Genomic DNA, 12,583 nt, shown 5'->3' with positions numbered 1-12,583 from the left:
CTGGTGTGAGGTGGAATCTCAGGGTTGTTTTGATTTGCATTTCCCCCATGACTAAGGATGTTCAGCACTTCCTTAGATGCTTCTCAGCCATTCGATATTCCTCAATTGAGAACTTTTTGTTTAGCTCTGTACCCCATTTTTCAATAGGATTGTTTGATTCTCTGGTGTCTAACTTCTTGAGTTCTTTGTATACCTTGGATATTAGGCCTCTATCAGATGTGGGGTTGGTGAAGAACTTTTCCCAATCTGTTGGCTGCCGTTTTGTTTTCTTGACAGTGTCTGAAGCCTTACAGAAACCTTGCAATCTCTTTAAGTCCCATTTGTCAATATTTGAGCTTAGAGCTTGAGACATTGGTGTTCTGTTCAGGAAATTTTAACCTGTGCCTATGTGTTCTAAGGTTTTCCCTACTTTCTCCTCTAATAGTTACAGTGTACCTGGTTTAATGTGCATATCTTTGATCCACTTGCACTTGAGCTTTGTATAAGGAGATAAGAAAAGGTCAATTTTCATTCTTCTGCATGCTGAGTGCCAGTTGGACCAACACCATTTGTTAAAGAGGCTGTCCTTTTTCCATTGAATTTTTACAGCTCCTTTGTCAAAAATCAAGTGACCATATATGTGAGGGCTAATTTTTGGATCTTCTAGTCTATTCCTTTGATCCACATGCCTATCTCTGTACTAGTACCATGCAGTTTTTAACACAATTTTCTTGTAATATAGCTTGAGGTCAGGGATGGTGATTCCCGCAGATGTTTTCTTGTTGTTGAGGATGGATTTCGCTATTCTAGGTCTTTTGTTATTCCACATAAAATTGCACATTGCTCTTTTCAACTCTATGAAGAATTGGGTTGGAATTTTGATGGGGATTGCATTGAATCTGTAGATTGCTTTTGGTAAGATGCCATTTTTACAATGTTGACCCATCCAATCCATGAGCATGGGAGATCTTTCCATTTTCTGAGATCTTCCTCGATTTCCTACTTTGGAGATTTGAAGTTCTTGTCATACAGGTCCTTCACTTGCTTAGTTAGAGTCACACCAAGGTATTTCATATTGTTTATGACTATTGTGAAGAGTATCTTTTCCCTAATTTCTTTCTCCACATGTTTGTCCTTTGAGTAGAGGAAGGCTACTGATTTGTTTGAGTTAATTTTATATCCAGCCACTTTGTTGAACTTGTTTATCAGCTGTAGAAGTTCTCTGGTGGATTTTTTGGGGTCACTTAAGTACACTATCATGTCATCTGCAAACAGTGATGTTTTTACTTCTTCCTTTCCAATTTGTATCCCTTTGATTTCCTTTTGCTGTCTAATTGCTCTGGCCAGGATTCCAGTACTATGTTGAATAAGTAGGGGGAGAGTGGGCAGCCTTGTCTGGTCCCTGATTTTAGTGGGATTGCTTCAAGTTTCTCACCATTAAGTTTGATGTTGGCTATTGGTTTCCTGTATATTGCTTTTATTATGTTTAAGTATGGGCCTTGGATTCCTGTTCTTTCCGAGACTTTTAACATGAAGGGGTGTTGAATTTTGTCATATGCTTTCTCAGCATCTAGTGAGATGACCATGTGGTTTTTTTCTTTGAGTTTGTTTATGTGGTGGATTACGTTGATGGATTTCCATATATTAAACTATCCCTGCATCCCAGGGATGAAGCCTACTTGATCATAGTGAATGATCATTTTGATGTGTTCTTGGATTCGGTTTGCAAGGATTTTGTTGAGTATTTTTGCATCAATGTTTATAAGTGAGATTGGTCTGAAGTTCTCTTTCCTTGTAGGGTCTTTGTGTGGTTTAGGAACGAGGGTTATTGTGGCCTTGAAAAATGAGTTAGGTAGTGTTCCATCTGACTCTATTTTGTGGAATAGTTTGGAGAGTATTGGTATTACGTCATCAATAAATGTGCTTTTATTTGTTTAGGTGTTATGGGATTATTTAGATGGTTTACCTGGACCTGGTTTAACTTTAGTATCTAGTATCTGTCTAGGAATTTATCCATTTCCTCCAGATTTTTCAGCTTTGTTGAGTATAGGCTTTTGTAGTAGGATCTGATGATTTCTTGAATTTCCTCAGTTTCAGTTATTGTCTCCACTTTCATTTCTGATTTTGTTAATTTGGATACTCTCTCTTTGCCCTCTAGTTAGTCTTGTTAAGGGTTTACCAATCTTGTTAACTTTCTCAAAGAACCAGCTCTTGGTTTTGTTGATTCTTTGAATGGTTCTTTTTGTTTCTATTTGGTCAATTTCTGCTCTGAGTTTGATTATTTCTTGCCATCTACTCCTCTTGGGTGTATCTGCTTCCTTTTGTTCTAGAGATTTCAACTGTGCTGTCAAATTGCTAGTGTATGGTCTCTCCAGTTACTTTTTGGAAGCACTCAGCACTATGAGTTTTCTTCTCAGTGCTGCGTTCATTGCATCCCATAGGTTTGGATATGTTGTGTTTTCGTTTTCATTGAATTCTAGAAAATCCTTAATTTCTTTCTTCATTTCTTCTTTGACTCTGCTATAGTTTAATAGAGTATTGTTTAGTTTCCATGTGTATATGGGCTTTCTGTTGTCTTTGTTGTTATTAAAGACCAGCCTTAGACCATGGTGATCTGATAGGATTCATGGGAGTATTTCAATCTTTTTATATCTATTGAGGCTTGTTTTGTGACCTATTATATGGTCAGTTTTGGAGAAGGTGCATTGAGGTGCTGAGAAGAAGGTGTATTCTTTTGATTTAGGATGAAATGTTCTGTAGATGTCTATTAATCCCAATTGGTTCATAACCTCTGCTAGTTTCACTGTGTCCTTGTTCAGTTTCTGTTTCCATGGTCTGTCCATTGGATAGAGTGGGGTATTAAAGTCTCCCACTATTATTATGTGGGATGCAATGTATTTTTTGAACTTTAGTAGGGTTTCTTTTATGAATATGGGTGCTGTTGTATTTGGAGCATATATGTTAAGGATTGAGTGTTCCTCCTGACAAATTTTCCCTTTAATGAGTAAAAAGTGTCCTTCCTTATCTTTTTTTTGATAACTTTTGGTTGAAAATCTACTTTATTCAATATTAGAATGGCTACTCCAGCTTGTTTCCTGGGACCGTTTGCTTGGAAGGTTTTTTCCCAACCTCTAACTCTGAGATAGTGTCTGTCTTTGTCTCTGAGATGAGTTTCCTGTATGCAGCAAAATGCTGGATACTGTTTATATATCTAGTCTGATAGCCTATGTCTTTTTATTGGGTAATTGAGTCCATTTATGTTAACAGATATTAAGAAATAGTGGTTGCTGTTTCCTGCTATTTTTGCTTTTAGAGTTAGAATTGTGCTTGTGCCTGTGTGTCTTTCTTCTTTTGGTTTTCTTGCTTAGGTATTTTCTTGTTTTTACTAGGATGTAGTTTCCCTCCTTGTATTGGGTTTTCCACCTATAAATCATTATAGTGCTGGGTTTGTGGTCAGATATTGTGTAAATTTAGTTTTGTCCTGGAATATCTTCATCTCGCCATCTATGGTGATTGAGAGTTTTCCTGGGTATAGCAGCTTGGGCTGACACTTGTGTTCTCTTAAGGTTTGCATGATGTCTATCCAGTATCTTCTAGCTTTCATAGTCTCTGTTGAGAAGTCGGGTGTGATTCTGATTGGTCTGCCTTTATATGTTACATGACCTTTATCCCTTACTGCTTTTAGTATTCTTTCTTTGCTTTGGGCACTTGGAATTTTTACTATTATGTGTCCAGAGGAATTTCTTTTGTGGTCCACTGTATTTGGAGTTCGGTAGGCTTCTTTTATGCTCATGGTTATCTCATTCTTAAGGGTAGGGAAGTTTTCTTCTACAATTTTGTTGAAGATATTGACTGTGCCTCTTAGTTGATATTCTTCACCCTCTTCTATTCCTATTATCCTTAGGTTTGGTTTTCTCATTGTGTCCTGGATCTCCTGGATATTTTGGGTTAGGAGCTTTTTGGCTTTTGCATCTTCTCTGACTGTTTTGTCTATGTTTTCAATGTTGTCTTTGGCCCCCGAGATTCTCTCTTCCATCTCTTGTAGTCTGTTGGAGATGTTTGCATCTATGACTCCTGATTTCTTTTTTAGGTTTTCTACCTCCAGGGTTATCTCTTTTTGTGTTTTCTTTATTGTTTCCATTTCCATTTTAAATTCCTTCTTCAATTCCTTCATCTCTTTGGTTCTGTTTTCCTCTAGTTCTTTGATTTCTTTGAGTGTTTTTCTTGTTTCCTCTTTAAAAGCTTCTATTTCTTTATGCTTTTCCTCCCATTCTTGTTTAAGGATCTGTATCATCATCTTGAGGTATGATTTCTGATTCTTCTTTATCTGGAGTGTTTGGCATTCCAATGTTTGCTGTGATGGGAGAGCTGGGTTCTGATGTTGTCATGTTGTCTTGGTTTCCACTGGGTAAGTTCTTTCACTTTCCTCTTTCCATCTTGTTGTCTGTGATTGTTTCCCATCTCTCCTGTGTACCTGGCCTGCGTTCCTGGATCTTCACTGTTCCCAGTGGCAGATGGCCTGACCGTTTGGGCCGCACACAAGGGCCTTCCGGGTGAAAACCAAGTCTCTACGGCAGAGTTCCTACTCCCCTCAACCAACGGGGGGGGGGGCACTTTCTGAATGCCAGGCCTAGCCCTCTCTGCAGGAAAGGTTTTGAAAGATTACTTTGGAGCACTTCGAAAGTCCTGAAAGTTCAGTTTCCTTATTTTTGTGGGACTTTTAGTAATCTTATCTAAATATGTATTTATTTCCATAAGCAAATGAGTATAAAACTCTCTTAATCTTAGTGCTTGCTTACTTGCTTGTGGTCATCTTCATTGTTGTTGCTGTCATTGCTGGTTGTCGTTGTTGTCAATGTCATTTTAATCCAGATAATAAATCCGAGAGTTTAACATATGCTAGTCATTGTTCTTCTCTGAGCTCTATCCCTAGCCCTTGGTTTTCTGAGACAGAATTTTGCTGTGTAACCCATGCTAAGCTACCACTTATGACTCTGTGTCTGCTTCCAGAGTGCTAGGATTACACATATATATCACAATACCCCCACCGGAGGAGATTTTGGCAATATAATTTGGCAATCCTATCCAAAGGTAGGAAGAGATTACATACTTGCACAAAAAGTAAAGAACTTCCGGAATTATTGATAGTATGGCCATCATTTTTATGACCATCCTCTTGTTCCTCTTTTTGCCTAGCACTTAGTGTCTTATTTCACAAGTGTTTGATGTTCATTAGGATAACACATTAACTTTTTTATTTACTAAGATAGCATATTTATAAAATGTAAACTTTAAGAATTAGAAAATAGCATGCACATGCAAGAACATTCAAAACTACATATTCTCACAGAATTTGTGGTTGAACTCACCCTTTCTTGGCTTATTCCCTGTTGTGTACCTAAGGGCAAGCGGTTCTTTACCTACATCAATTGCTGTGCTCCTATTAGTGATGTGCCACAGTATCCAGTGATGGTTTACTTCCTGCTCACAGTTTTACCTGTTTCATCAAACAATGTTTAGGAAGCAGGGCATTGTTTAGAGTGTGAAATCTCATAGGAGAGAGATTTCATGATTTTTTGTTGTTGTTCTTTGCATTATGTAGGCACTAGAAAGGTTTCTCACAGTAACAATAATGCCATTTCAAATGGTCATGCCTAGAATTTTGTTTCAAGTAAAATCTCATGGCAAACAGAACTAAACTGTGGCAATAGGAATGAGGTGTTAAAATAAGTTCTAAGTTCTAATACACTCTTTTCTATCTAATCAGCAAGACTCAATAAAAGTGTAATAAAAGAGCAAGCAAATGTTGATAAGAGGATAAAGTGATGTGACAGGACTCAGTGACACCAGGGACAATGGTTTTCTTCAGTCCTCCTTTCAAAATTACATCCATAGAGAGGCAACTGCATTAATGTGCTCAAAAGGTTATATGTTTGTCTGTTCTACACTTGGTTTTCATGAATAACAAGTTCGAAAGCATATCAAAATAAAAAAACCAACTCCTGGGTTGTGTTGTAGAGTTACAACAATGAACCCAATATCCATTTTCTGTAGAACTATATTTAAGGGCCCACCTAGGTCTGAGCTTCCTTAGAGAGGCATAAGTGGAAATCAGTGTTTATCATCATGACCCCAGAGGACTACAAGGTTTTAGTTTATTTTTTGTTGTTTGTTTGGTTGGTTGCTTGGTTGGTTTTGGGATGTGGGGTGTGTGTGTGTGTGTGTGTGTGTGTGTGAGAGAGAGAGAGAGAGAGAGAGAGAGAGAGAGAGAGAGAGAGAGAGAGAGTCAGAGAAAAGTCTTATTCAATATAGTTATAATAATCTGATGCTTTAAAACCTCCAAGATTGCGAGCAGGAAAACATAAGTAATCATTCTGAATATTTACTTTAGTGAAAAACATTCTCTGATATTTCTGGCCCATTTACTATATAATCCTCATAGGTGAATTTTTGTTCTTAAAAGAAGGAGGATTTTATGGGACTAGATCTCAAAGGTTAGATGCTTGGCTGTAAAGACTCCCTTGGACTACTTTTCAGTTGTTGGCTGTAGCAACTTGTTTTCTTGCAGAGATGAAGCATCTGGTTTCTGTTATCTCAATGATGCTGTCCTGGGAATATTACGATTGCGACGGAAATTTGACCGTATTCTCTATGTGGATTTGGATCTACACCATGGAGATGGTAAGCCCTTTATTTTCAAAGATGCTTCACTCCTAAGATAGCAGGTTTTGGTCAGTAAAGCTACTTCTAAGCAACTAAGAAAAATAGAAATGCCTAATGCAATTAAAATGTTTCTAATAGTCATTTCTGTAGTAGGTGGTGCATAGATTCCTCTGACTAATTGCAGTTCTTTTCTGCTGCCTAGGCCAGGCAGGCTCCTGTCATTTTCTCTCTCCTGTCTCCTGAAGCTAAACTTCACAGTAGACAATGAGCAGACCTGAGAAAGCTTGCTTTAGCATTTACTCTACTGATCAGGAACCATTTGGGGTCCCTTTGAATGGATTGTAAGGAAACTCTGGGCTTCTCCTCATCAGAATTTCTTTCAAGTGAAAATGACTAGATGACAGACCATTTTGGAGTTCTAACCAATAGGCAGCTACCAATTTATGGAGTGAACACTTTCTTTGTGTTACCAACTATATTATCTTGGGATAGCAGTGCATTGCTGGAAACAAGGAACTCACAGAAAAGCATCCAAATAAACATCAGTGATGACAGAAAAGGCTCAAACAAACATCAGACCATATTGAGAATCATGCCCACTGAATTTCTGACTATGTTCCAGGGTGGGACACAGACTTAATTTAAAACTTACAAAGCCTCTTCATTGCTCATAATAACTGGCAACATGTCCCAAGAACTTGTTTTTATATGACCAGTGAGGTTAAGAATGGATTTTCATTTTTGGTATTTTATTTTGTTTTTTTGGGACAAAGTTTTTCTGTATAGCTCTGGCTTCCCTGGAACTCCCTCTGTAGACTCAGAAATATGCCTGCCTCTGCCTCTGCCTCTACCTCTGCCTCTCAAGAGCTGGGATTAAAGGCTTGTGCCACCACTACCTAGTGGATTTTGTTTTTTTAGCAATGCTGTTCAATAATACACATACGTGAATGTGTATATGTAAATTAGTGCAGAGGCCATAAGTAGTTTGGCGTCCAGGATGTTTGCTGTCTAGCTGCACGTACTCTGATGACCTGTAGCCTAGAAGAATGGTTCTCCTATATGACTGCATCTTGATGACGTGGGTTGTTTATCTCTAAGTGCAGATTGCTGTGATACAGGTGTCTGGTAGTCAGACATACAGTCTACATTGTAAAAGCACCTCACTTGTGTCACAGACAACCCTATGAAATCCGTGTCCCTTATGGAAAAGTACGCTTTCTCTACCTCACCTTTCATGGCCTCTCATCTTTCTAACCATCTCTGGACACCTTTCTACTTAACTCACATGTCTCAATCCTCCAGACGCGTCTCTAATCTCATACCCTTGACTTTGCTTCCTTTTTCCTCAGTTTAGCTACTTCCTCCCTCTTTGCAGCCCTAAATTCTACTGATTCATTCAAGTTCCAGTACCACTGTATCCCCTTGACCACCGCAGCCCAAGAGTATGCTTATGCCGTGAAAGCCCTGCGTGGTTTTCTATCACTAGTCACTGTTTTATGCTGTATTGTTTTGCACTGTTTATTTTAAAATGTCTGTATCTTGTCTTCCCACAGAAACTTTTAAGTTCTCCCAGGGCAGAGATCAAGTTGTTTACTCCTTTCTGTCAGTACTGCACATATAGTAGCAGCTCAGTAAGGTATTTGTCTTGTGAATGAACACATGCTTATGGAATTTAGAGTTTTAGTACCAGAGTTCAAAACTAGACCCATGTAAGAATGAAATAGGCCTGTCACCTGAAACCGCTCATCTCTCCATTGCAGTGTTATGCCTACACCATTTAGAGTTTCCTGTTTCAGCCAACTTTTATGGTGTGTTTCATTTCACTTTATTTCCCCCCTTCAGCACCTCCCTTCCAATGACCTCTGCCCTACCCCCAACTCCTACACATTTGCTTTATTTGAAATTTCCCACAATTCTGCCACCAGCATCCTGTGATACAGGCTACTCCTACCCACCCTCGCTTTTCCCCACCCAACCCCTCTCCTCTTCATACCAACTCCACATCCCCTGCCTCTCTGAGTTTTTTTTTAAACCATGCCTGATAGCCTTTCCTGTTCAACAAGATACAAATGGCCACTAAACTCATAAATTGATACTTAGTACCGTAATACTAATAGAAATCCAATTTAGAGCCCTTCTTCCTGCCTAAGATTTAAAAGAAATAACAACTGCCACTGTTAGTCATCAAGGAGAAAACAGAAATTTGCATACAGGATTGGTGGAAATGTAAATTGCCACTTTTCTGGATGAATAAATCATTAGCATTTCCATCATGTGCCCTGGTTTAGCACTTATGCCTCCCTCTGTTGAAATGGTATTTTCATTTATTTTATTCTGTTTACTTAATGCTTTCTGCCTGGAGTCTTTAACTGGTTTTAACTACCTCCCTAGGGCAAAACACAGGGCTTGGGAAATTCAAACATACCTGTTATATACAAATAGACTTCTTATTTTTTTAAGGTTTCTGTTGGCCTCTAATAAAGACTTAAATACATTTAAGTCAACACAGAGACAATATCTTTGTTTGAAATGTAAAGGAACACAATACGTGGATTTGCTAAGTAAGAGTCCTTCCATTTCAGGGTGTGAGTGTGACTGAGGTCCTCAGAGGAAGGGGCAGTGTGGCCGACACATATGTTTGGAGGGTTACTTTAAATCAGAGCTTTTGTCTCCCAGGCATCTAGTCATTTTCTGACTGTTTAAGGGAAAAGGAGACATCTGTCTACAAAGGCTCCCCCCCAGTCTTCCTCCAGGCTTCGAAACGGTTTTAAAGCTGTTATTAACAACTGAAGGTGCCCCCTACTCTGGGCACACACCAAACCAGTTTGAAGTTAAGGAACAGCAAGCTCCTTTAAAGTTTTATTACTATCCTGGGTTTCAAGAATTTAATTGTATTTCTCTCACTTCCTTTAAGCAGTTCCAAAATACAAACATTTGTTTTAGTAAATAAATAGAGTGCAGCATCTTCCTATAAGGGGGCTGCTAGAGGACACGGCCATGCCTGATTTTTCAGTAGAAAGATGCAAGTTACTGAGTGCTCAGGAGACTTTGGGTTACCTGTTTTTATAACTAACTCTGTATTACAGAGAGGTACCTCATCATTAAGTTTTAAATAAATAAAGCCTAATCACTGCTTTATTGCTTATATTTTTAAATGATTACCATATTATAGTTCTTTGGGGAAAAGTCCCAAGAATTTAACTAGAAACACTCAGACAAAACAGATGATGAATCCTCCTGGATGATGCCATTTTTCTCTGCTCAGTTCTGAGGCTAGAGTCTCAGTCCTGGGCTCTTGCTCTTTCCCACCTTTTAGAATAGAAGTTAGGGTGAAGCACCTGGGCATCCTATTGCTTGGAAATGGGAAGCTCCAGTTGCCATGAATTGGGCCTATGTTCTCTCTCATCTGTAATTGCTGCGGTCAGAAACCAAGAATTTGTGTTCTTTTATTTCTTGGGTCATTATCTATTCCAGCTGCCTTCCCCTCTCACCTTCTTCCCATGGCTACTTGCTAGATTTTCAAGGGTTGAAAACAGGAACTGCATATCTGACATGATCCTTTGACATTTCTCTCTGGTAGGTGTAGAAGATGCCTTCAGTTTTACATCTAAAGTTATGACTGTGTCCCTGCACAAGTTCTCCCCAGGATTTTTCCCAGGCAAGTCAACTGCATGCTCCCCACACAGTTCATGTCTAGATACTATATTTTTACATGGTTTTTATATCTTGTTTTTATATATTCCCATGCTGTTAACACCTTATTTGTGCTGTTCTCTGCAAAATTTTAACAGATATCACTTCAAGTAATGACAAAAGAAATGACAATGAACGCTGTTTTTAAATTCCAGGTGATTTTAATGGCCTGTCGACAGACCACTTAAAATTTTATCACATACCACATGTAATTCTGATAACTGCAAATGACATGTGATATTAGCTCTTCTTATTTTATTTCATCCAGTAAGATGTAAATTAATATTTCTCAATTTCCTTATTGTTTTTCTACTTTCCCCAACAGCATTTATAGCTATTCCTGTAGATTATTTTTCAGTTTCATCTTCTTAGAGAAAACCAAGAATTTAGAGTTGGTCTCCTAATTGACCAGTTTGCTGTCCTGAATTGCTCTAGGACAGTCCTTAGTGTTTTCTAGTGCTTGTGTTTTTAATGATTGGTCGTGGCATTTCTGTCTTTTATAGGAACAGGTGACATGTCTGATGTTGGCCTGGGGAAAGGACGGTACTACAGTGTCAATGTGCCCATTCAGGATGGCATACAGGATGAGAAGTACTATCACATCTGTGAAAGGTATGGCAGTGACACTGAGCTAATTGCAGGTAAATTGGATCTGTCTGAAGGGTGCCATGTTTCTCAAGCTCACAACTCTTGTTTTCAAGGAACAATTTGAAAATGAAAACCACTGTATACTCACATATCTGTTATCTTTTTTTTTTTTTTTTTTTTTTTTTTTTTGAGATAGGGTCTTCTATATAACCCTAGATGTACTCAAATCCTGTATATAGACCAGGTTGGCCTCAAACTAACAGAGTCTGCCTGCCTCTGCCTTCCAACTGCTGGGACTAGAAGTGTGCACCGCCATGCCCAGTTTACATAGCTTTTAGATACTACTTACTATGCGTGTTTGGTCTGGTAACTGTCCCATTAGAGAACACTACACAGTTGGACTAGAGACAAGAGTTTACATTTGACCTAACCTGCTATACAATATGATAAAGACTATCCCAGAATAAAACGTTTTAAGCTGTCCTGAAGAATCCCTAAACCCATACTTTATTGCATGTGTGTGGTTTCATTAACCCAACAGTATATTTTGTTTTATTCTCACAGGAACCTGTTTTACTCTGCTGACATGAACATTTGAGTTGATGTTAATAATTTACCATTCATTATTCTATTATTCTGTCCTACCTGTACACACAATTAAAAGTGTAGTCAGAAGCAGAGTAACAGTGATGAAGGGCAGTTGGAAAGGATGGAAGGTTTCCTGTGCTGGAGATAGAATCCAAGGCCCTGTATACACTAAGCTACATTCTTCCCCAGCCTAAATTTCTTTCTACCCTAGAGTTAAGAATACAGTTACCAAGCTACACATATACAGGCAGACCTGGTTTGGTTTGAAGACAGTTGGGGTTGAGAGTCCTACAGAATGGAGGGAAGCTAAGCTCATATTCATCAAAATTAAGATTGATCAGGTACAGTTTTATAGCCGGCAGTGGCAATGGGCAAGGTAAACCTGACTACAAGTCCACTGGTCAAGCTCACAGAAGGTAAGCAGTGCAGATGGAAACATTTTTAATCCCTACCCCCACCCAGCTCACATTTCTCCCAGTTGCTGGTAGAAAAGAGGGACTTCCCAGAGGAGCCTGCCTGTTCTGGCCCCCATCACAGGCAGTTGTGTAAACAGAGTAGAACTGTATGAGAAATCAAAACTTCAAAGGTACCTCTTAGCTGAAGAGACTTGGGGAGGCAAGTCATCCTGCAATCATTCAGCAGTCTCTTCATAATCTCCATTGTGTCCCTAGGATAACTCTGTATTATCTGGCTGGAAAAAAACTGTTGAGCCTGCCACTGATGGTTTAATTGCCCTTCTTTGTTCCCCTTAGGCTTTGTTCTGTCCTTGAGATGTGCAGATCAGAACTGCTTATGTAACCTTACCAATGAAGATGTCCTGTGGTTCTCTGTAAAAGGAAAATTATTTTGTTTGTCTTTTAATCTCCTTCTTGACAGTGCCCAACATTTTGTTGGCCTTTTTTTTTTTCTTTAACCATAGCAGGATACTAAGTTGTTCTTTTAGGAGACTGTCCACAGGGTTTCTTAGAGCTCTTTCCTGGATCTTAATTGAAAGCTCACCATTTATCAGCCTGCAAGTATAGTTTGGGATATCTGGCCTTCTCTACATGGATCACCTTACCTGTGTCCCTAT

At 38.8% G+C, this 12,583-nt stretch overlaps 1 protein-coding gene across 3 annotated transcripts in view; it reads left to right on the top strand.

Annotated features, from left to right (window-relative positions):
- HDAC8 (histone deacetylase 8) overlaps positions 1-12,583 on the top strand; it is a 201,831-nt gene that overhangs the window by 63,241 nt on the left and 126,007 nt on the right. For all 3 annotated transcript variants that reach the window (XM_080910311.1, XM_080910312.1, XM_080910313.1), the window contains exons 5-7: positions 6,548-6,660; positions 10,223-10,300; positions 10,839-10,947. In XM_080910311.1, the coding sequence (XP_080766437.1) occupies positions 6,548-6,660; positions 10,223-10,300; positions 10,839-10,947 (300 nt within the window). The remainder of the gene's footprint in view (positions 1-6,547; positions 6,661-10,222; positions 10,301-10,838; positions 10,948-12,583) is intronic.

The sequence above is a fragment of the Micromys minutus genome (genome assembly GCF_963924665.1).
Source record: "Micromys minutus genome assembly, chromosome: X".
NCBI lineage: Eukaryota > Metazoa > Chordata > Mammalia > Rodentia > Muridae > Micromys > Micromys minutus.
The sequence above is the reverse complement of the archived record's forward strand: the minus strand, read 5'-3'. Positions and strand labels throughout refer to the sequence as shown.